The 24,632-nt window shown below is 35.9% G+C and overlaps 2 protein-coding genes across 4 annotated transcripts; both read right to left on the bottom strand.

The window, feature by feature from the left end:
* Positions 1 to 11,835: 11,835 nt before the first annotated feature.
* LOC144715451 (uncharacterized) lies at positions 11,836 to 20,871 on the bottom strand. Of its 3 annotated transcripts, none has more exons than XR_013584638.1 (11): positions 20,481 to 20,871; positions 19,096 to 19,281; positions 18,895 to 18,987; positions 18,636 to 18,818; positions 18,211 to 18,313; positions 17,938 to 18,129; positions 17,202 to 17,851; positions 12,441 to 12,715; positions 12,285 to 12,369; positions 12,088 to 12,127; positions 11,836 to 12,004 (listed from the first exon to the last, which is right to left on the bottom strand). XR_013584638.1 is itself a non-coding variant. In XM_078590371.1 (10 exons), exons 1-9 carry the CDS (start codon positions 20,703 to 20,705, stop codon positions 12,306 to 12,308), a joined length of 1,971 nt encoding a protein of 656 aa, XP_078446497.1. In that variant the 5' UTR covers positions 20,706 to 20,871; the 3' UTR covers positions 11,836 to 12,127; positions 12,285 to 12,305. The 3 variants fall into 3 exon arrangements, 1 of the variants encoding a protein (XP_078446497.1); XR_013584639.1 differs by having other exon boundaries at positions 11,836 to 11,979; XM_078590371.1 differs by having other exon boundaries at positions 11,836 to 12,127.
* Positions 20,872 to 21,066: 195 nt separating this feature from the next.
* On the bottom strand, positions 21,067 to 23,430 carry LOC144715452 (small ribosomal subunit protein eS26-like). Its single transcript, XM_078590372.1, has 5 exons — positions 23,310 to 23,430; positions 23,121 to 23,213; positions 22,216 to 22,300; positions 22,003 to 22,133; positions 21,067 to 21,217 (listed from the first exon to the last, which is right to left on the bottom strand). The coding sequence occupies exons 1-5, from the start codon at positions 23,310 to 23,312 to the stop codon at positions 21,146 to 21,148; spliced, it is 384 nt and encodes a 127-aa protein (XP_078446498.1). The 5' UTR covers positions 23,313 to 23,430; the 3' UTR covers positions 21,067 to 21,145.
* Between the last annotated feature and the right edge of the window lie 1,202 nt (positions 23,431 to 24,632).

Raw genomic sequence — 24,632 nt, 5'->3', positions numbered from 1 at the left:
CATTTCTCCCTCCCTTTGATGTCATTGTTCTCATCAGTCCCCTTGTTATTGCACCCTATAAATTATGGTGGTAGTTGCTTCCTTCATGGCTTATGAATTAGGAAGGCCTTGACATCTTTTGACATCATCGGAGGCATCTACAAGCTGAGCGCGTCTGTTCTCTGTAGGATTATTCGTATCCCGACGATTGTCATGCATGACGATGATGACGAACAGTTGATGAATTGCCAAAGATGTCATTGATGTCAACACACATCAATATCTTCCCTAATGCCAACCGTCCAATTGATTTTAAAAAATTAATCCTTGTGAATGTCATTAGCAACCAGGTTGATTGATGTTCACAATGACATTGTTTGGGTTTAAAATTTCTAAATTATAAGTCTTGTGCATCAGCATCCGCTTGTCAATGTCAACATCAACCGTCAATGATAACCTCATCAACGTCATTGTTAACCAGCGTAAAATCATTGACGAGGGCAGTGCAAACCGTAGAACTATACACCTTCCATTCCAGATCATTTTTTATTGAAACGCAGTGTCAGTTAGAAATCTGACTAATCACTAATCGTCTTGCCAGACTAAAGGATGGGAAGCATTTGGTCCACTGTGCTATCATTTGATAATGGCAGTAATCCCACTAGTTTCATATCATTTGATAGGGAGCATTAAGTTGACATAAATTTCCTTGTATACTATTTGATTTGTTAAGGTTTAGGCCTCAACAAGTTACAGCTTCCCCCCTTGGAACTCTGACTCTCATTACCTGCTATCACCAAACCCAACATCATCCCTACATTTCATCATCACCGTCCATGGATGATGAGGGGTTGGTTTTGATGTCAAATTCGACACAGGAGGTTGGATGATGACAATGATGAATTCGTCCTCGTTTCTTTTATCATAGTCAACATTGATGCGCAGACTCTACGCTGAAAAATTTTCCCTCTTCTGCGGATGGATGGTGAATTCATTATTCTTTAATAGAATTTCGGTATCCATTCTTGTCTTGGAGGATTGGCTATGATATTGACGAATTGGTCAATGATAGATGGACGATGATAATGGTGAAGAGATGTCGTTATCGTAATCGCTGATCTGTATCCATACTTGTTTTGCAAAAACAGGTTACCATGGGCAGAGTTCAACTACAAAATCATACAAAATTCTGTCAGAAGCAAAAAAAGTCCAATGTTTTTGACTAACTTGACTTGTCTAGCTTTTAACAAAGAATGGGATGTACTAGCGACCAATTAAGCAGAGCCTTTTGTAAACCATCGGATGACTTCTTCAGATAAAGAAAATCCATGATAATGCACCTCAAGTTTATCCATGACTCAAGTTTATGTGTCAGTCCAAGGGCTGTGGGACCAAAGCTGATTGTAAACCGTGTACTTATTTATTCTATTGGCCTTGAAAGTGGATACTTTGTTGTTTTCGAATCTCCTTTATGGAAATTTTTGTCACTAAGCTGGGTATGGAGATTTTAAAAAAAATTTATACGCTTGGAACTGTTTCATCATGGTGGGAACAGAAGAAGAACGAAATTGAAAAAACAGGAGACTTTATGGAGAATAAAGACTTCGATCTTGGGTATCCAGAGGACCCTGTGTCATGTCATGTTTCCCAGGCATCATCTTTACTCAAGTCAAGATATACTATGATTTGTGCAAAATCTTCCATATCAAGATAGTGGAAGAACATAACTGGGAGACTAGATTAAGTTGACATGTGAATACTGCATCATGATTTGTGAGCATCTTGCTTTAGATTTTATTATTACACAGTTTATTTTTTAATTTTACTCCATATTTTTTAAAATGAATATCATTCACCGTCCATAATTGGGAGGTTATAGAAAAAGATGTTCTAGGTAGCTATGTTGATTAAGCCTTCTAACAATTTGTCTAGAGTGAAAAGTTTCAGTATCCTTATCTACCTTATATTTGGTTGTGACTGAGTAAATTTATATCACTGAGATACAACAGAAGAAATATGCCAGATAGTGTCACAAAATGAGCAGTCGTATTGTAATTACAAAAAAAATGGTTATTCTAACTGACCGTGCATTCAACTGAGTATGCTCCATTTACAAGGCACTCTTCACGGTTGATTCATGATCATGCACGTCTTAAAATATAACTTACAGAGAAATAATAGTGATATTTGAGATTTTCCTATAGTTTCTCTGCTGTTATTTGAGCCTATATTTATCCTTATTCTGAGGAAAATATGGGAGTTTAACGACTTCTGTGTTATGAAAAATGATCTGGAATCTAACTAATAATAATCTCAAGTACTAATCATTAGTATACTCTCAAACTAATAAACTAATATATTCATTGTTATCATTTTTAATTTCTATATTTTCCTCAAAATATCAATATGTTTTCATCTTTATTTTTTATGCGATACCTAAAAATTAAGTGCCTCAATAAATGCATCCATAAACCCAAACATCAGGGAGTACTTCAATCACTCACAGTATCATCTGTAAAATATTTTTTCTAATTATTATCTTGATATGGTCTTCAACGGCTCTTAATTTTTTTCAAGATTTCACCATTTCTTTCAATCATCCTTGGTTGAACTTATTTCTATAAACCTTCTAAGCAATTCAATAAGTTAAAATATTTTTATCTAATTAACTTTTACCATATCATTATGATATTCCTTTAATATCATATAAATGTTATGCCTAATGGGAGAAGTAATGCCTAACCAATATGATATGGATATGCTTGTGAGGATACCAATATTGGAACTAAATATATGATTTTACTTCTCAAATAGAGAGGTATAGTATGTATATTAAAACTATCATATGTTTATTCTAAAAATAACAGATTTATGATCAGGAGGGAGAATTTCACATCTGTTTTTATCTAAATAGTTCAGAATGTTTGGACTGACCATCCGAGTTATATAGTATAATTATTATGCACATATATTCGCCGATCATGAAATCAAATGAACAAGTAATATGCAACAAAATATTGACTAGGTGTATAAATGTAATTAATTAGATAATCTAAATTTAATTTGGTAATCACGAGACAAAATATAGAAAACAGTATTAGGATCAGTTCATCAATAAAAATAAATATCCAATGCTGTAATGCCAGAACATACGTTATTTTTATGGTTCAACAGTTATGTTGAATTGAATAGGAATGCACTTCAGTAAATATTAGATTTACATCACCAATTTAGTTGTATTTGATAAAATTATGATTATTTTCCCATGGATACGTTATTATTATGCTGATTTTACTGTTATATATGGATACTTGAGTATTGTATGTTTCCAAGATATTAAATTCTCTCCTTGATTAAAGAGATGTTATGATTAATATGGTATCTAATATTATTTTAATATGGTGATTAAATATTTCAAAAACAATAAGAATATATATATATATGAAATTATGAATTAAATGGATTTAAAAAGTCATAAATGAAGTGAAGTGAAATTTTAGATTATGTATGAATACATGAATCGTTTGAATTTAAGAATGTTCATGGGATTCATTTTGGACCTTGATTGTTTAAGTAGTTCAGATTTAAATAACTTCAATATATATTAACTAAATGCCCATAAATTAATTCTTTGAATAAATCAATATCTTCATTTAAATTAACAAAGTAGGTGATAAGTCCAAATTTAGGGGTTTTATGCTGTTGTTTTAATTCAGACTTAACCAACAGTATTACAAAAATTCTACTTAAATACTCTATAATTAATATAGGCAAGTAACGGGTCGATCCACAGAGAGGCAGAAATTTAATTTCATAATTTTTCTAAAGCTTGGAATGAAGAAAGTGCATTTAAAAGTGAAAAATACAATTTATGAGATTTTTCTGGATTTTTAGTTAATTTATATAATTTACTATGATTTAAATTGTAGCATAAATACAAATAGAAAACACTAAAAATGTTTTTCGCTAATTTTCCTAATTTTTCTTAACAACAGAAATCTAAAATAAAATTTTTTAAAAAGTTTCTGGAATTTAATTTACACCAAAAACCACTCGAAATATCAAAAACGAGAGTTAGAGAATTTTTCAAGAATTTTTTAGATGTTAAACTCACTAAATTGATTATATTTAAGGGATTTTTTCCTGTTTTTTAAAGAATTTTAAGATGCAGAAAATTATGTTTCCTAATTTATCCTTATTTTTTATTTTTTCTATTTTTTATAATTTTTAAATGCTAAAAAACACAAAATTTACCTGCTCCGGTGATTGCCGGCAGTCGGCGGAGCATCTATTGGGCTTGGTTCACTAAAGGTTTTTATTTTCATATTTTAATTTTTTTAATATATCTGATTCGACCCTGTTCAACCCGGTTCAAACCGGGTTGGCAGTTCGGACAATTTGGGACTTAGCTGAAAAATAGCAAAGTCCTGAAGGACCCCCTTCTGCCCAGTTGTAGCGCCGCTGTGTCCGCGCGTGAATGGCGGGCAGAGGGCGCTCCCAACACCACTGGCGCTGCTGTGCAACACACACCACCTCACGGCTGGGCGACGATGGGAGAAAATAAAAAAAACTAAAGGCAAAAAGATTTTTTTAATGCGGTTTTTTTTGGGAATTTGGAAATTTAAGTGAGGGGGAACCTATAGAGAGATATGTAGAGATGAGGAGATAATGGTTTTAGAGAGAGAAAAGTCAAAATGAGGAGATAGAGAGAGAAAGTGAAGAAGGGGACACTGGGAGTTTGAGATGGAATTTGAAGGTGCAAATGAAGGATATTTTTTATGAAAATTTGAGGGGATGAACTCGGGATATTGATAAAGGTCTAGAGAGAGAAAGGGTCGATTAGAGAGAGAGAGAGAGAGAGAGAGAGAGAGAGAAAGTGATGGATTTTAAGGGAAAATGGATAGATAATGATGGGAAAATGGAAATCTGTGTTCCTAAAACCTCAATGCAAGTTTACTGATCCCTCAATGCTTCTTATCAAGTCTGTATCCTTATATTTTTCCAGCATCAGGCATTTTTCAATGCAAACGAGAGAAGAGATTGAATGAAAACTTTAACAAACTTACATCAAGCAGGTTGAACAACCTGGATTCTCAAAAATGCCTTGTCCTGCTGGCCAGCCACTTGATAAATCACATCCAAAATGAAGTGAAATGAGGGAGAAAAGCGTACTTATACATTGGGAGAATTATTAAAATACCCCTCTGGGAATTTTCTATTCTCTTTTCTTGTCATTTTGCCTCTTTTTCTCCATTGGTTGAGAGCTTCCCCTTGTAGTCTTTAGCTTCTTTCTTTGTAAGGATTTTGAGAGCCCAATGGGCATGCCATGTTGTGGCCCATCTTCCTCAGATTTCTCTTTTGATGCTCCACAACTCCACTTGATCCTTTCAAGCCCCTTTTGTAGAATCACTAAGCTCCCAAAAATTCTCCAATTCCCTAAGAATTGTATCTTCTAATTCCTGTAAATTTCTGCACATTTGAACTATAAAATATTAATCATTCATCAATCTTCTTGACTTCACAGAAATCAAGGAAGTTAGTGATAAATAACAAAATGTGCAAAAATTGGAATTTCTAGCTAATGCATAAATATTTGGTTAATTCAAATAAAAACATGATAAATTCTAAATTAAAAATAACAAAACATCTAAAATCTATGGAAATATATATGCATTTATCATGTTATCAGTTGGACAATAAAATGAGCAGAATAAATAATCTTTGATGCGACCACCAGACTCTCTCTGTCTGTGGTTGTGAAAGCAAAAAATATGCCATAACAATATTTATCTCTTTATGTCTCTCAAAAACCTCAAAACAATAAACTCTACATAATATTCTTCAGGAAAAAATCATCCGGGGTTCTTCTTGTCAATATTGATCATTCATATATTTTACCTAAATGATTCATTACAGTCCATTTTGCACCAGCCCTCCACAGTTAAGTTAGTTTCATCTTAGTAATGGTATCTTCTACTTAATTATTATTTTTAATTTTGTATATAATATGAGGGTAAGTTTTTATTTCCAAGTTGAATTTTTTCATGAAATTTTGCTGGATATTCAGATTATTTATTACATTATTATTTAACCATAAAATATTGAAAATTATGTTGGATGATTTTTCAATGAAAATTAATTATAAAGATGAGTAAGTCTAATCTTATGAAATTTTAATATAATATATTTCTTCTTCAAATCATCTAAATATCTTGATATTCTGAGATTGTTTTCCATGTCGGGTGTTTTTACATAATTTTCTGAACTTATGTTAATTCTTAGGAGTTCTCGACATACTTTTTGGTTTTGTGAGCTTTCAATTTTATATTTGTTATAGAATTCATTATCCATAAACCATTATTGTTTATCTCTATAATAAACTCTTTTCATCTTCCCAATGAAATCATATCATGAAGGGTATTTCTAAATCGTGGAACATTAAACTCAATTGATTGTATGAATATGAAGAAAATTTTTGTGATTTACCATTCAATTATAATATAAAAATCCTTATAAAGTTATTATATGTAAATAATTGAAAGTTGGTTTTTAAACAAAGCAATCATATTCGTATACTCCAAATTCTTTTATATAAAAATTCATTTCTTTGAATCATTAAAAAAAATCTTTAGATACTCCATAGTTTACATCATTTATATTAGATTTTATTTTAAAATCTGTCAAATGAATAATAAGTAATGAAGCCTTTTGGAACAAAGTCAAAATCTCCCTCTTATAATGATACAAGCTGAGAGCTCATTATTAGTCCTTGTGAAGATGGGAGGACATTATCTGCTGATATAGCCAGCTCCCTGGTTTTTTCCGTGTTAACTAGGTCCCTTCAAAAGGAGCGAATCGAATGGTCCTTTGGAGGACCTATCACAGTATTCCTCAAGATGGGTATCAATGTATCCATATAGACGTTATGTCCAATCATATTCATATGATGAGTATGGATGATCTTGTAGTCATTAGTGTGAAGACACTAGTGATAAAAATTGGGCGATTTTTAGGAAAAAGTTTCTTTAAATTTTTCTGTATGAATCATTGAATAGTTATACCTAAATTTTCATCAGGTTGATTCATTTCACGGTTTTGAAAAGGGTCTTTAGACTTAAGAAACCAAATATGCATTGGATAGTTGTATTCTGACTGACTGTATCTAACTCACAGATTTGAAATTATTCATTTCAGATGCAACAAGAAGTCCACAGAACTCATCGTATGTTTAAGGTGATATCCTATGCCAAGATTATAAGAGGATATTGAGATATTGATTCAAGGATTATGATACAATTAAATATCAGGCCATGGTAGTGGAAATAATGGATAAAATGTTCTCCATTGACTTTTGCCTCACATTAGTACTAACTAGATTGGTCAATTAGAGGTTGACGACAAACCATACCCTAAGTCATTCGAGAATCTTGTGCAGATGAAGGATTATAAATACTCATATACTTATGACAGTAAAGGTTCCATGAGAGGATTTAAAAATTCATTTGTATCTTCTAAAACATAAGATATAATGTGACTCCCCTCAATGCATCAGTTAGGTTTAATTGATTATTCATTAATCGGTATATATATGTTGATATAGAATTATAAGGTTTGTTGATAAAGTCTATGGGGAAATTAAAGTTATTAACAAGACTGATACATGGGCTTAAAAGGTCACACACACAATACTGTTGGACATTGGTGTATATTAAGCCCTTCTCGTTGGCTCACGAGTTTGGATCCAAAGATAACTCGTCACACAAGTTTTGAGTCTGGGTGGAGGGGAAATGGAAGAGAGAGAGAGAGATAGAGAGAGAGGAAGCAAGTGCTCTGTCTTCCCGCTCACGATCACCGAGATGATCTGTTGTGCGGTAGAAGCCTTGCTGGAGATGCAGGAGAGGGAGAAAGATAGGTCGAGGAAGGGTAGAGAGGAGGAAGAAGAGAAGCTTACCAGGTTTTTTAATCTTTTTTTGTCCCTTCTTATGACTCGTGGTACACCCGCGAGTCATATTTCTTGATGGGTTGTGCCAGAGGCAGCCCTCGTTTGGGCCAAAAAGATAGAGGGCCGTTTAGGCGCCTTCTGCTTCTGATATACCTTGATCAAGGTCTTAACAGTGTAAACACTCAAAATTTAGGGACATATAGGAAATTTCCCATAAGAGTATAAATATGGGAGGGCACCCATTTTCCATGTTCGTTTAATGAAGACCTAGAAATTCTGAGTGTTTTCTCTTGCTCTCATAATCTTGCCTTTATGTGACACTATATGGTGAGGAGATCCTCCAAGATTTTGAGTTGTGGTGTTTGGCAGAGGGATGAGGAAATACAATGTTCTGAATGGCTCAAAGTATGTCTAGAGGCCAGAAACGTAAACATCTCAAAGAGACTCATCCAAGGAACTCAATGGTGCTGAAAGTTTTTCAACATAAGGTGACATGATTAAAGTTTCATTTCATTCATTTTTTATTTGTTCCATTTCTTCCACGCGAAACATTTTGGGTAGTCTATATTTCCCATACACCTTCAATTACCCATGATTATAATCTCATTTAGATAGATACCTGTGCAAAATACAATCGTACACACTTGTTGACTTTGAATCGATTCTTAGATCTAAAACTAGGAATATTCCTAGAAATGGTATTTAGTTTCTAAAAATATTTCATCTTTATTTGGTGAAGTATATTTCTTAGGAAACTCTCCAACTTAGCAGTTCATTATTAGTGCCAACCATAGGGTGGTGGCAGAAATCAAAAATAGATATGTAGATTACTAAGAGGGAGGGTGAACTGTATATCTTATCTGTATGAATATAGTGTAAAAAATTCATAAAAGTTCATATTATGATTCAAAAAATTATTTTCTTCCAGAAAAATCCCTAAAATACATAAAATTTCACAAAACTGAAAACATCAGAGGAAACTTACCTTCTACAGAAGCACTGGCGGCAATGTCAGGGTTGGTGTTGTTGTGAGTGGTTGTCGATAGTCAGGCGGGTACTTATGTGAGAAAGCAGGAGTTTTGTAAATTCAGTAAAACTGTGATATAAAGGATATTTGATTAGCTTTCTTATTTAACATATCGCATAAAAAAACGTTATGTTTTGGTTTACTCTGGCCCCTCAAATCAAGACTAGACCACATATTTGGTCCACCCTGAAGTCACAGGCTGACGATTGTATTTCAGTCTGGTCTGACTAAGTTTTGGCCAGACTGTAATATTCTGTATGTATCATGATTTAGATTACACAATAGGAGTTGTGTTATGGTAGATAAAATATGACAATCACCTAATATGAAATTAATACTCTATCTGAAACTCACACAAATTACATAACTACAAGAAAATGATTTTTAATCATAGTCTTTGCGTTAGGGAAGTTCAGATATTATTTTTTTTCAAAGTTAGATCACATTATACATTGAACATTATGCTCTCACACATCTTTGAAGTTCAAATGAATTAAAATCTATAACTTTTCAAGTTCATTTGGATCTTTGAGTGACTTTTATATCAAGGGTAGTAGAGTTAGTGATTGGTTGACCAATCATTTATTATCAATTCATAGTAAAATTACCAAAGAAATTATATACATACATACATACATATATATATTAATGATGTATAAGTTGATATTAGTTTTAAAATGAGGCTATAATAGAAGAGGCATATATATACATTAAATAAGCTGATTAAAATGGACCATCAATTAGCCGATTATGTTTTGAATAGAAAGAGAATGTTAAAATTTGCTGACAGGAATATGTGGGATATATTAAATGAGAGAAAGAGACTTCGGTAACTCAGAAAGATTTTGTGTTTTATTTTTTTTTGCTGTGTATAGAGAAAAGGAAAACTCCTAGAAGACATACTGGTGCCTAATGATGAAAATGTTCTTCTGCTATCAGATTGCGCAAAAATAAAACTTTCCAACATCATAAAGGGCATTCTGGGGTTTTATCTTTCAGATTTTTGCTTTTTTATTTTATTTTTGACAATTCTTTTGACATCTATACTATTGAATTCCTAAATTCTTCCTGTTCTTGCATTCTGAAAACAAGTTGTTCTTGAGAATTTTCTTTGAATGTGATGCCTGAAACTCTTAATGCTGAATCAAACCTTGTGGGAATCTAAATCTCAAGATTTTTCATATTTTATTAATTTACCGATGAATCTATTCAATTGATGTAAAATTGAAATTTTTAGCAGCAAGTGAATTGAAAGCTAATATTTTTTCCCATCTACAAAAAACACAATTCTCAATATTATGAAAATTCCACTTCGTACTTGCATTATATTTCACATTAAATTGTTAGGTATCTTTATCTATGCTTTTGATAAACATTATTCTGAAATTCAAAAAAAATTATTGGCTAAGAGAATGCATAAATACGAGCTGAGGATCAAATCCTTGGTCAAAGTTTGATGTGTGGATAAGCCCAACCCCAAACTTTTTACAAAAGGGCTCGTAAATTCTTTCATTGTTTGTTCCTTCTTACATATTTACCATCAATTAACTTTAATTATCATTTTTGAAAAGAATGACAACCTGAATTACATTTCGAATCAGCTATCATACTGAAATTGATTCAAAAGTCTTTCATTCCTTTATATGTTTATGTTTATATTGTGAATCATAAACCATACTTGTGAATTCAAATTTTGAATCTTCTCATTAACATGAAATCTACATTCTGTATTTTTTCTGCTGTTTATGTATTATAATGCGAGGAGACTCATTCTAGATGCCTATGTTTTTTAGCATTAAGGGAAATTGTGAAAGTGGGAGATCCGTCTTTGGAAAAGTATCAGTAAAAGATAAATGAGGCAGAATATTTGGAATATATGAGGCCTACCTGATACATTGGTATCTGACATGTGGATCATTGAAGGGAGAGATAAATTAGACAACTAATAATAATCTAACTCCAAATTGTAATGTTTGATGATCCATGAGGAGTTTTGGGTTGAAATTTTGAGGGCAACTTCATATCTCTCACCTATCTATTTATAACAATTGATCTATAAGTAGACTACTCATTCTGTGTAAAAGTCATCTAGAAATTCCTCCAAAATTTGTAGGATGTGTGAAAAAAAAGTGATTTTAAGATCCATCAACATTTCTTGGTCTCCGTCTGGAGAAACAAATATCATCCCTTTGATATGTGATCAAATATCTTGTTTAATATCTTCTTCAGACTGAGTATATTTAATCACCTCTTTGAATTTCTTTGAACATATATTCATAAGTACATAAAAACCTCAAAAAAACACATGTGAATGAACATCTTTTGGGAACTAATGTCAGTATGACTAATGTCATTTGAAAATACTGAGGAAGACTAACCTCCATTCTTGAGTTGCCTTTCAAAATATTTTTCAGTCAAAATATTTAGAACAATAAATTTTCTAAGGGAGGCATTCATCTAAGACAAAAACATACAAGTAGACTATGGTGATTCATCAATTAATTACATTTTTCTCTGATGTATTTGAAGACTGTACCTAGAAATAATTTATGAGTGAGTTTATGAAATAAATTCATATTAGAAATCTTTAACGTCAAAATAACTTAAGTATAAATACCCAGGGCAAACAAAGTCCATCAAAAAGAGTATTTCTTGAGATTATATCTCACATAATATCGAGACATGTTTTTTCCCAGGTTTCTTTAGAAAAACTAAAGAAAAGTTTTCTCTGATTGGGAATAAATAAGAGAATTGAGAGACGAGAATTTAAGGAGACTAGTCATCAAGTGTCATCCTAAGATATCTTAGGTAAAATTTATTAGAGATCTCATTCGCTAATCAAAAGATAAAATTTAAACTTGAAACTGACTGCGAAGAGCACAGAGGACACCATAAAGGAGATCATCTTATAAAACAATAAAATTTTATTAAGAGTTAGTTTTAGGGAATATACAGAAAAGACAACCTATTCATCACTCATAATTCAGAGAGTGTACCAGAAAAAATACTCATTTTTCTCTGCACCATTTTCCTGAAAGCTTACAAATTCTGTCAAACTGAGGAAAAATGCAGCTTTCATGAATTTCCTAGAAAGAGTGGAAAATAAAGAAAAAATTAAAGATCATTCATTATTGTATACCTTTCAGTACCCCCCTCTTTACTCGGCAACGGAGATTTTCCTGCGAGATATAACCTCCTCAATATGACCAAAAATGCCGAATTTACAAGTAAATACTTAGCCCACGCCGTCCCTCTCGTGCCCGCTACGTGGGCAGGAGGAATATACCATGTTATAAAATTTTCTAGAAAGAGATAAAGAGCGAGAGAAGAATTTACATAAAAACGTCAATGGACCCGTCATCTGCTCCACTGGACAAGGGGGGGAAAATCATCTTCGTTCAAGTGGTAGGCGTCGCCAGACCTGCACGAAAGTTTTGCACTCGTCAGCGACGAACCGCGTCAGTTACGCGACGACGGCATTGGTCAAAGTACCTCTCGATCCCGTTCACTTTCTCCGGCAGAGGCGAAGGCGGTAATGGTGTTTTAAAGGCACCAAGAGATCCGAACTCGAGCCCAATGTCCGGCGGTGGCACTTTCAGCATGTCCGAACAAGACGGGGCCCGCTGACGTTGCGGATGCCGCCTCCCCGTATGCCCGTTGACTTTTCCACCACTAAAATTATCTCCCATCGCCAACGATCGCGTCGTCGGGGCGTGTTGACTTCGGGTTCTTCCCGATGATCGCTTCTCTTGATGCACCCAGTGGCTCTGGCACGACCAGCCAATAACAAAATAAGTACATTAAATGTGGTCTTATGATATTTTGACATTATGTTTTACCAAGATGACAAACATTTGCCAAAAAAAGCCCCGTTAAAAAAAAAAGTCAGGAGGGAAATTTTGCCATGTTGGAACATTCGAAGCTGGTTATGATAAAGAAACAAGAGAGAATTATTTTCATCGAATAACGCAAATGACAATTGTTGATTTGAGATAGAATTCCCCAAATATATTATGCAGTAGGGGAAATCAATACACATTTAAAGACAAAAAAAATAAAGTTCTGGTTAATTGAATATAATCAAAAGAACAATGTCAATAAATAATTATTGGCAAAGAAAAGGAAATCTAGAGAGAGAGTTTTCATATTAACGAGTAATCTAAATAAGTTCTTTATCAGAAAATTGGAACAAAGCAAGAAGTTACTGTCAAACCATAAGGAAACTCACCGCATTGAGAGTTTAAGTGCCGGTGGAAAGATGGAAATCATAATTAAGGTCAAACAGAATTCAAATCAATTTAGTCTCAAAGATCTCAAATTAATCGACAATTATTCTATTCAAGTCAAAGTATCTCAATTTTAATTCAATCTCAATACATCTACTTCAATCCTATCTCAAAGATCTCGATTCAATCCTGAAGCATTTGTATTCAAGTAAGGCTGTCTCAATTCAATCTCAATATTCAAGTAAGGGTGTCACAATTGTATCTCCATAAATTTTCATTTAATCTAAGTACTTCTAATTCAATACAAACTCAACGGCCTCAGTTTAACCTCCGACTATTTGTATCCAATACAAAATGTTTAAACTCAATCTCAATAATTCAATCTCAAGTAACTCAATTTAACTATAAACTATTTCCAAGTGAATGTGTCATGATTCAATCCTCAGTAGTTTCAATTCAAACTCAATATGAACTGTAAATTCTTGAGAGAGATGAGGAAATGATGAGAAGAAGAGGAGAGGAACTTTATACAAATATGCACTGAGGAGAGAGACAATGGTCATATTTTTGAAAAATATGATATTTAGATTGATTTTAGTTAGGTTTTTTATTCATTTTCCTAGGTTATTCTATTACATGTACATGGGGCCCATAAGTCAGTCCAATCTGCCCTAAATGGGCCGTGATGATCTAACACCCTGATCATGCCCAACTTGGACACCAATGCCTGAAACTGTGGGCCTGGGATGCCCTTCGTGAAGATGTCCTCATGTTGAACTGGATTCTTGCCATTGCAATGGCGACTTGCTGTCTGAATGCAAGATCATCCCATAGATGAAGATCCTTTAAAATACCTTTAAGCCACATGCCTTCACAGACTCCCTTCTTCAAGGCACGGAGCTCAGCTTCAGCACTTGAGAGGAGACTTCCTTCTGCTTCGAACCTGCATAATCAGAGTCAGTATAAAGAATTACACTAGGCTCACCTCCTGTCCTGAAAAACAGCCCTTGTCCGATGGAACCCTTCAGATATGCAAGAACTCGATCAGCTGCTCCTTGATGAGACTCTGTCTGGTCTTGTATGGTTGAGATAGAGGAGCTTGCCTATGAGTCTCTGAAATGAGGTCTTGTCCACTGGGGCATCCTTTCCTGTTGTTCTGCCTTCAATTTCACATTTGTGTCTACTGGCAGTCCAGTTTCTTCACTAAATCGAGACTGTACTTATGCTGAGAAAGTACAATTCCAGATCTTGAATATGCAACTTCAATCCCTAGAAAGTAGGTTAGAAGACCAAGAGCTTTGATATCAAATGATGAAGAAAGATGTCTTTCAAGATTCTGAATTTCTTCATTGTCGTTTCCAGTGATGATGATGTCATCTACGATACTATTAGGATTGCCACCTTACCTTCCTTACCATGCTTTATAAAAGGGTATGATCACCCTCACTTTGAAAGTATCCGCTGCCAACATTGCTTTAGAAAACTTGCAACCAAGCCCTGGGGACTGTTTGAGTCCATACAAGGACTTTCTGAGGTGACATACATCACCCAAATTTTTACTCAAACAATATCCAGGGGGTGGAGCCATATATACCTCCTCTTCTAGCTCTCCATGTAGAAAAGCATTCTTCACATCATATTGGTACAACTTCCATTCAAATATCGCTGCAAGAGCAATCAGAATTCTGACTGTATTCAGCGGGCAAATGTCTCATTATAGTCAATTCCATATGAGGCCACCAATCTGGCTTTATGTCTGGCGATTGATCCATCTGAATGGTATTTGATGGTGAACACCCATCTGCTGCCGACTACCTTCTTTCCAACTGGGACTTCCCAAGTACCATTTCTTTCTAGCGCCCATTTCTTCATCCATTGCTCTCTTCCACTCAGTAGATGACATAGCTTCTCTGACATTCTTTGGGACAGATACAGTCATCACAGCCTGGACAACTTGTTTATATTCTGGAGATATCCTACTGGGTAGAGCTTGGTCTTCTGATAGCAATTGACCATCCATTGTTACTTGGATTACTTTCTCCTGCTGGTAGTAGTTCTTAATTTGGAGCTTCTTCTAGTGCATGAGGCTCCTCCTCCTCAACAGGACTCGGAGCAGCACTAACCTCAGGTTCCTGTTCACTGTCTCTAAGTTCAGAAGGTCTGCTGAGTTCTCCACCATCGGCTTCCACCTCACTGGACTCCAAATAGATATCTGATCGATCTGTCTCACATGGAACATTCTGATTTCATCAAATTTCACGCCTGCAGCAACAAAGAACTTCCTTGATTCGGGATGATAACACCTGTATCCCTTCTGGTGGAATAACCTAGGAACACACACTTCACTGCCCTATGGTCCAATTTTCCTGCATTATGAACATGAACATATACTACACAGCCAAATACTTTGGCGGCAGGTTAGTATATGTGGAAATTCAGAGGATAAAAGATCAATCGGGCCTTAAGATCTAATGTTTTCGATGCTGTTCTATTAATGAGATGTGTGGCTGTTGCCACTGCTTCAGTCCAATAATGCTTGGGGCAGTTTGAATAGGAGTGCACATAATATGGCCAATTTTCCTCTCAGCAAGACCATTTTGCTGGGGGTATTGACACATGATGATTGATGGATTATCCCTTTTCTTCCATATACTTGTTTACTTCTCCACAGAAATATTCTTTAGCATTATCAGATCTGAAGCGTTTGATCCGTCTACTGAATTGGTTATGGATCATTTCACAGAACAATATGATAACAGATGGGATTTCTGCTTTTGATTTCAATAGATACACCCATGTATATCTAGAGAAGTCATCTAGATGAACCATCTCTGAACATCACTATGAACACATTCATGACCTCTTATGTTTAGCAAATTGGCAGCTTTCACAATTAAGATGTTCAAAAATAATCCTTAAATAACTGTGGGTGTAATTGTTTCAAAACATGAAATGAGGTGTCCTAGTCTCCTATGGAGAAGCATGACCTTCACTCTGGGCAGCGAGATCACTTTCTGCTCCCATCTTTAGTACATCCAGCAAGAGAAGTCCTCTCTCCTGCTAACAGACGAAATCTTCTGCCCGGTGTTCTTTATACAGAGAAAGCAGGAGTCAGAATCCAAGATAAATTGCCACCCAGTATCATCTACCAGCTGAATTAAGGACAAAATATTTGTTCAACATATTTCCTTTAATCATAATTGTCCTCTTCCTTCTACTTTTAAGATCCTCCATTAGCAGTGAAAACTCTGAGGTTGTTTGTTTCTGAATCTAAGACCCAAGATACCAAATCGTGTAATATTCTTAAAGGTGGTAAATGCAAAGTGCTTACCTGACTGTCGAAAGATGTGGAGTTGATTTTCTGAAGGACCTTGTTCATCTCAGATTGTATAATCTTCTGAATGTCGTTCCATGCCAATCTCCTACAGTCCCTAATGTGTCCGGCTTCCTGCAATATCCACAGATTAGTTCTGAGGTACTGCCGAATGTTGAGGAACTGTAGATGGTGCCACTGAGGAGGTCTGATTGCTCTGAGGTTCCTTCCTGAAGTTCTGAAATCGCAATTTTTCCTGTGCAGCAGGTCTCATACTCAGAGTTGAGCCCCATCAAAAATTGAAGAGTCCTGAACTTGATCTCACGAATGTAAGAGGGAGAAGTAAGAGGATATTGACATACTTAAGTCACTGTGCATTTCTGCACAGGACATCAGAATGTAGTCATCCTTCTGTTCTTCTTCCATGTTCTTGATCATCCAGTTCATGATGAGAGCTTCTTCAGACTCCCAGACTTCAATCCCAGCTCTGTCTTCTTGACAGAAGACAGGAAACTAATCACTGCTGCAGAAGGAGGATTCAGAGATACAGAATCTTCTGAGGAGTTTATACAAATATGCACTGAGGAGAGAGAGATGATCTAACATGAACCAAATTTGTACGTGTTCCGACCCAAATAAGGATAAATTTGGTTTCAAGCAAAGTTCTTCGCAATTAATATATTCAAAGAACACAGCCTGCCACAAAATACTTACCACATTAGGGAAATACGTGCCGGTCCCCCGGTGTCTTGCAGAACCTTGAGTTTGGGCATATGAACTGGGAATGAAGGCGTAATAACCAAACGGAGAGACCGCCCTTGTCGAATAAAGACCCCCATAGAAGGGATACGACCAAGTTGGATGCCTCTCAAAACAGCCCACGGCACACAGAAGACTCCTCATATGGGAGTTGTAGTCCCCAGCAAGGTCTGAATGCCCAGAGTTCTCTCTTAAGTGATGGGTTTTTGGAGATGATGACGATGATGACGACGATGATGATGGTGTTTCCACAGCTGCACTTTCAGGAAGATGTTCCGTAAAATTTTCTAAGTTGGGAAGGGTTGGCTCCTGCAGCTCGGAGATCCTAAGCTTGGCAATGTCCTTGAACAGACCACCCCGGAAATCAAGAGTTGCTGTGGCAGGAGAACCATTGCCCTCTTGGCTTTGTCTTGGGCTTTTTATAATGTCACAGTCTAAAAGGAGGGTTTCGGGCTCGTTCATTGGACCAGTATTACCGTGCCTGTCCAACGTGTTCAGGAAGAACTTGCATAGTTCCCCTTCAATTTTCTCTTCCGGCAGGGTGAGTATTCGTCCCAGCTTCCGCGCCCCAAATGTGAATGCGCTCCTTATTCTATAAAAATTTCCTGGATCATGAACAAGATCACAATAAAAAAAAAGAAGTTAACGATAAGGATACCCAAAAATTCCACAGCTGAAGTAAATTGGGCACCTTTGTTGACGCTGCGTCCAAGGTTGTTCTTTTCCTTGAGAGGGTCGACAATATTGAGATGCTTCCGATGGAATAACTGAGGATGGGCGGCATTATCGGACCATTTGAATGTGGAGGCGAATTCATTTTCGCACTTCCTGAGAAAGTCTCTCGACAGCAGCGACTGAACCCCATTTTCTTCCGGTGTTTCGGCTGTAAGAAAACTGCAAAGTTGAGCCAGAAATAGTGATAGGTGGCACACATGGGAGTAAGATATAGATGAAACAAACCCACTTATTGTTTCTGGCAGAGAGTCCAAGCTGATGGGCCCATTTAAACTGACGCCATAACTATCCCAATCGAACCTGCTGAAATAGTCTAGGAAGAAGTACAGAACCTGAGACGAACAAAGGATCAATGAGATGTTGCTAGGAATAAACCTCCACCGATTGATACTAACCCACAACAAGGTGAAGAGAATTTGAAGAATAACTGAACTATCACAGATGGAGAGGTGAAAATAGTCCAGAACCTGTGTGGACCGACTATTCATAGAGATATTATTAAGGATCAGCCTCATACCCTATTGAGACTAACCACATGATGAGTAAAAAAAATTAAATAAAGACTGCTGAAGTATACGAGTATTTACGGAGATAAACTATGAAGCAGTCAAAAAAAAGGAGCGGCCACAGGGGCTCATTGGCAAGAACACTCACCTCCAGGGGACCATCCAAGGAAGGATAGAAGAGATGGAATATATACAGAATCAACGTCTCCAATGCATACGTAGAGATCAGTCCATGATGGGCACCGAGGATCCGGCTCTCATAGTAGCACCAGGCTTTGATCAATATGATACTGCGCTTGAAAAGATGATTCTTCCCAATGATTCGATCAACCTGCCAACCAGCATTAGAGATTTTTCACAATAGGGAGTAAATTTTTCTCAGAAATTCTCATTTTCCTAGCCAGTACCTTCTCTAGGAAACATAGCGTGCATAGCCCGCCTACTTGCTGGAACGAGATATCCACTACGATGTTCTGGACAAGGCACTTGACGAGTTTAACCTGAGTAAAAAACCAGCGAAAAAATGGCCAAGTAAAGGAGGATTTCAGATGGATTTTATAAAAATTTACTCAGTTAAATCAACATGGCGACGCATTTCGTAATCCTACCTCAGCATGGATGTATTGAACGTCTTTTACTTCGAACTGAGAGCTCTTGTTTTGCTCCTCTGCCCGAAGGATGGAGAGAACATCATTAGCTAAACATTCCTCTGATCTTCGCGGTTCAATCGCAGTTAAATCAATGTCTCCATCGGGAAGATAAGTCTTCAGTGGAACAGAACCGAAAGGAAAAACCTGACAACAAAAGAGGATCATGTCAAGCAAATATCTGAATTAAAATGGGGAAAAGCTGAATCTATCGTCCACTCAAGATAACCACTATCCCAAATATCCTGGAGATATTAAGAGAAAATCTCCACTGCGTGTATGTATTCGAATAATGATCTCTAAGAGTTAAATTTACTCGGCTGCTGAACAACGTTGATAAAAATACTTATAAAATATCAAGAATCATGAGTTGCCAAGCATAGAATATCCTGCTTGAAAATATGAAAAGGTTACTTTGCGTCAAATTTCAAAATAATAAGAGGAAAAACATAGCCATTTGTTACTAGAAGAGAAAGAAAGTTAAGGATATTGATCCTACAACCCTGGAGGGAAATTGCAACTAGGGTTAATTAGATCTTTTTGGGGTTTGCATGGAGTCCATTGGCACAAGTTTCTTAAACAGTTTTTCAGGAAATATTACAGAAACCCGCACATAAGCGTAAGAGTTCGTAATTCAACCTTAACCATACACAACTCGAAGATAACATACACTTTCATTCCAAAAGCCACAGAAAAATGTTTCCTCAGTAAAATATTGATACACCGAAACATTTTCTTTTCCCAAAACTGTTAAATGAGGAATTTACATGCAAGATTGGCCTTCAATGTTGAAGAAAATACAGCTTTAGAGCAAAAGGTCATCCACAGTAATGAGGAAATTTCAGCACACTGAAGAGAAATTTCAAAGTATCACTTAAAAGCAAGGAAAAAAGGAGAAGCTGAACAAAGTTCAATCGGAAGCAGATCTGAACAAAGTTCAACGAAATGCTAGAAAAATCACCATACTAGAGAAAAAAAATCCAGAATTTACATGCAAGATTGGCCTTCAATGTTGAAGAAAACACAGCTTTAGAGCAAAAATTCATCCACAATACTGAGGGAGTTTGCGCAAACTATAACGAAATTTCACAATATAACTAAAAAGCACGGATGAAAGGAGCAGCTGAACAACAATTCAATCCTCAAGCAAGCGGAAGCAGAAAATCACCATATTAGAAAAGCCAGAAATTTTCGAAAAACGATAAAAAGGACGAAAACGAACTCGAAAGAGACGGAAACAAGAAAAAGAGACACACAGGAAGACGAAACAAGCGAAAAAACCGGATAATCAAAAGAAAAAAAAGCTCCAAAGCCACAATCCAAAAAAGAAAAACAAATAAACTCACGTCGGCGCCGGTAATCCCTTGAATCAGGTCCCGGACGAAATCGACAACCAGCCGCCTCCTCCGATCGGTAATCCCGGACGGCTGGATCCGCCGAATAATCCGCTCCACCGTCTTCTCTCCCAACCGCCAGTGATCCGCGCCGATCGCCGACGGACTCGGATTCAACGACCTCGGCTTGAGCGCCAGTTCATCCTCCCCGGCCAATACGCCGCGCAGATCGCCCATCCCTCTCCCGATCGCGCCAAAATCCACCGATAAACCCGCTCGATTCAATCCTCTCCCAAGCAACTCCCCATCCCTCTTCTCCTCCCCCAAGAACAGCGTAAAGGAGAACGCGGTCAGTCACACCGCATGATCTCTCTCTCCGTCTCGCTCTATATCCAAGCTCACCTCTGAAGACGACGACGACGAGGACGACGACTCGGTAATATCCTCGCCCGTTTTTCCGCGTTTTTAATTATTTTAAAAAAGAAAAATCTGCCACGTGGCGGAAACAGGTTCGCTCGGGCGCAACTCTCGCCACGTCACTTCGGACTGAGAAGAGCGGAGATCCACACGTGGCGGAAAGTCTGATCGACACGTGGGGTTTTGATTACGTCACGCCGCATTAAATATTTTGAAAGTTGCGTACGGGAAAAAAAGGGGGAAGTTTTAAATTAATAATTTTAGGGCTTCGCGGTCGTCGGGGCAGCGGCTGGGCGGGGCCCACCTCCTTGCTGACCCGGTCTGGTGTCGTCCTGCGCATCGAGAAAAAAATTGGAAAAAAATTAAGAATTATCACGAATATTTATCTCGAAATTCCGAATCCTAAGAGAGAAAAAAATCAAGAATTCCAATAGATGAAGAGAATGATTAAAATATTTCCTACTTTATTCCCCTTCGGAAGAAGGAAGTTAAAAATGAAAATAATTTTTTAGAAATAATTTGAAAACTCGACTCAAAATATTTTTTTTAAATATCAATTGAGAACTTATTTCAAAATATTTATTTAGATATGAATTGAAAAGTTAATTCAAAATACCTTTTTAGATATGAATTGAAAAGTTAATTCAAAATACCTTTTTAGATATGAATTGAAAACTTAATTCAAAATACTTTTTTAGATACGAATTGAAAAGTTAATTAAAATTTTTTTAGATATGAATTGAAAAGTTAATTCAAAATAAGTTTAATTGGAATAAGTAAGCAGCTAAGGGATAGATGACAATAACGGCGGTTATCATTTTGCCAGGAACTTTATTTTCTGCATTGATACAATAATCAAGAACATTATAAAGATTTATTAATTTTTAAGGGAAAGCTCATACAATATTATGTTTTATGATTATTCTTTCTTTCACAACCTGAAAGAAAAACAAACTACCAGCATAATTTGGAGTAAGGCGCCTTCGCAGTTCTAATATCATAATCAAACAACTGACGACGGGCATGCGCACAACACGGAGTCTACTAAACACGTTTCAACTAATGGAAAATCTTTAATTGAAATAATAGAAAATTTTAATTTTTAATTCAGACGTACCCGGCGTCTGAAACGCTGAGGCGGCTCACGGTTCCTCCGGTTAGTTCGAGACCGCACACGAACGACGTGTGAATGGATGGCGCAAGAGATGCAGTAATGCACCTTCGCGTAGAGCTTGGGAAGGGTATAGCCTAAAAAAGAATTCGATTTAATAACAAAAAAAACAGATTAAATGGGCCAGTTTGGGGGTCGAAAATAATCGAAATTTCTTACTTTCGTACACGCATGCCTCCTGGATATCCCTCACGGCAGCCTGCTCAACAATGTTCCTCACAAGAAATCGTTTGACTGCCTTGTCCTAATTCATGAGATAAAGGTTTGAAAAACTGAGCAACAAATAAATAAACTTTAAGAAGAATTCAAACATTGATGACATTCTAATTCCTAAGAAAGTTGCCTCCGCAATTATAATTAAATGAAAATAACTAATAAACGAAATTAGAGGTGAAAAGATCAGCGGAAATAAGCCATAATGCATAAAAATTCAGCCAGTTCAGCGATTCCACGTCCTGCACAGTCATATTGGCATGTCGAAACGTAAAAGAAATCTGCTTGGCGAAATAATGGTGAAAAAAATGAGAAATAAGGAGTAAACACTTAAATAAATCAAAGTTCTAATTCAGACATCGACGCCACAACTACTTTAAAAAATTGCATCGACATTTCCCAACGAAAAATAATAATGTACGAATAAAAGGGGAAAAACAGAGAAACTCGGCACCAAATCTCAAATAATTCCGGCGTTGATACCGTTCTAATTCGGGAAAATTGAATCGGCATTTCCAAAAGAAAAAAAACTGATATACAAAATAAAGAAAATAAACTGATAAACTAAGCAGCAGACATTAAATGAATTCTGGTATTGATGCCACTCGACTTCCTTCGAGTTTCATCAGCATTTCCAAAAGATAAAGAAAAATGAATTTTCAGAAGAAAAATTAAAAAACTGAGTTACTAATCAATAAATAATAAAAAAATTCAGACAATGAAGGCATTCTACTTCCTTCAAAATTGCGTCGGCATATCCAAAGCAAGAAAAGAATGATCAGGCGATAGATTACCATCCAATCAGACAAAATCCGATAAAATATCAGAAAAGAATACATTACAGACAGTACCTTGGGACAGCACTTCGCACAGTTTGAGCAACGGATGAACTTCACATGGCCGCGACCATGCTTATTGCGGCCCCCGTTTCGGCGCTTGAACGTCTGAAAAAATCAACAAAAAAACAAAACAAAACCATCAATACTGTGAGAGAATCAAAATGCTGATTGAAAATGATCTCTACCGATTGATCTGCTCACCATTTCCGCAGCCCGCGAATTCAACGGCGACTCTTCCGCTGCTGTTAGGGCTCCAGTTTCATAACAACCGATCACTACGATGAACGGGGGTATTTATATCAGGAACGAATACACCGGGTCGATACGAACCGGGAAGGAGTGGACCGGGTTTTCTCCTGAACCGGTTCTCATTAAAGGTTGAGGAAATCTATTAAGCGTCTATTATTTTTTTTGACATGTTATCTTTAAAGTAAATAATAAGTAATATTTTATTTGAATCGTTCCACATTGAAAATAAGAATGAATCGAGATAGAATACTAGTTCTTGATCAGAATGAGATGATTTAAGAAAGTAAGTTCAAAACTGTGGGATGATTTAAGAAAGTAAGAACAATTCAACAAGCTCATTCTATAAAATTTTAAATGATGGGTGAATAGTAAATTCAGCATAGTTGACTTCTGGATGTAGAGTTTACATAAAATTGAGCAATGAACGGGCTTGAATTAGTGCATTTAATTTTTTAATAGGAAATTAGGATTTGGGTTGAGAGTGTGAGACTTTCTGAATTTGATTCAATGGTTAAAATTTTCAAGTTTGGGAAGTGGAGTAGAGATGAGATTGACTTGGTTGGTGGGCTAAATACTCTAGATATTGAAAATCAAGTAGTAGTTATTTGATAGATATATTGAAATTGGCGAGAATTGGAACTGGATAGAGAGTATATCAAGTTCTTGTATTTGAGAAAAAAATTGGAGGTGATAGAAATTGATAAAATAATTTAGAAATAAATACTGATAAATGACTAAAAATAGAATGGACATCGGATCTGAGGTGGATCTGGAGTAAATGAAATAGACTTTATGTAATGTTTATTTCTAGAAAAAAATTTTAACAAGAGTTGAAGTCAGAGAGACATTCATAAGTAATCCAGTTCTAAGATGATCGATTTGTCTTAGGAATTAGGAGAAGTCAGTGCATTCAATGTCAGTCTTAAAGGCCGAGTTTGGGAAGCATTTTATTTATGGAACCATTTTAATGATGATACTTTAGCAATAATATTAATAGACGACACAACAATATCTTGATAGTAAGGCTCAAATAAAGAATAACTCTTGTGGGATTTTTTAGGTATGCCATAAATCTCAATAGGAATGTTGTGTAATGAGTATTTTGTATCCATAATTCATATATGTGATCAGATACAACTCTTCCATAGCAGAAAAGATAACAAATTTATTAGTATTTCATAATTTATTTTACATATATCATCTTTAGCCCGCACCTGCCCACTAGGTTCTTCTGATGGGGGACCATCCAGTCTTGAAAGCATATCTTCTATGTTT

The sequence above is a fragment of the Wolffia australiana genome, chromosome 19 (assembly GCF_029677425.1).
Source record: "Wolffia australiana isolate 7733 chromosome 19, ASM2967742v1".
Lineage (NCBI taxonomy): Eukaryota > Viridiplantae > Streptophyta > Magnoliopsida > Alismatales > Araceae > Wolffia > Wolffia australiana.
Note: the sequence above shows the minus strand (reverse complement) of the source record. Positions and strands in the feature narration are given on the sequence as shown.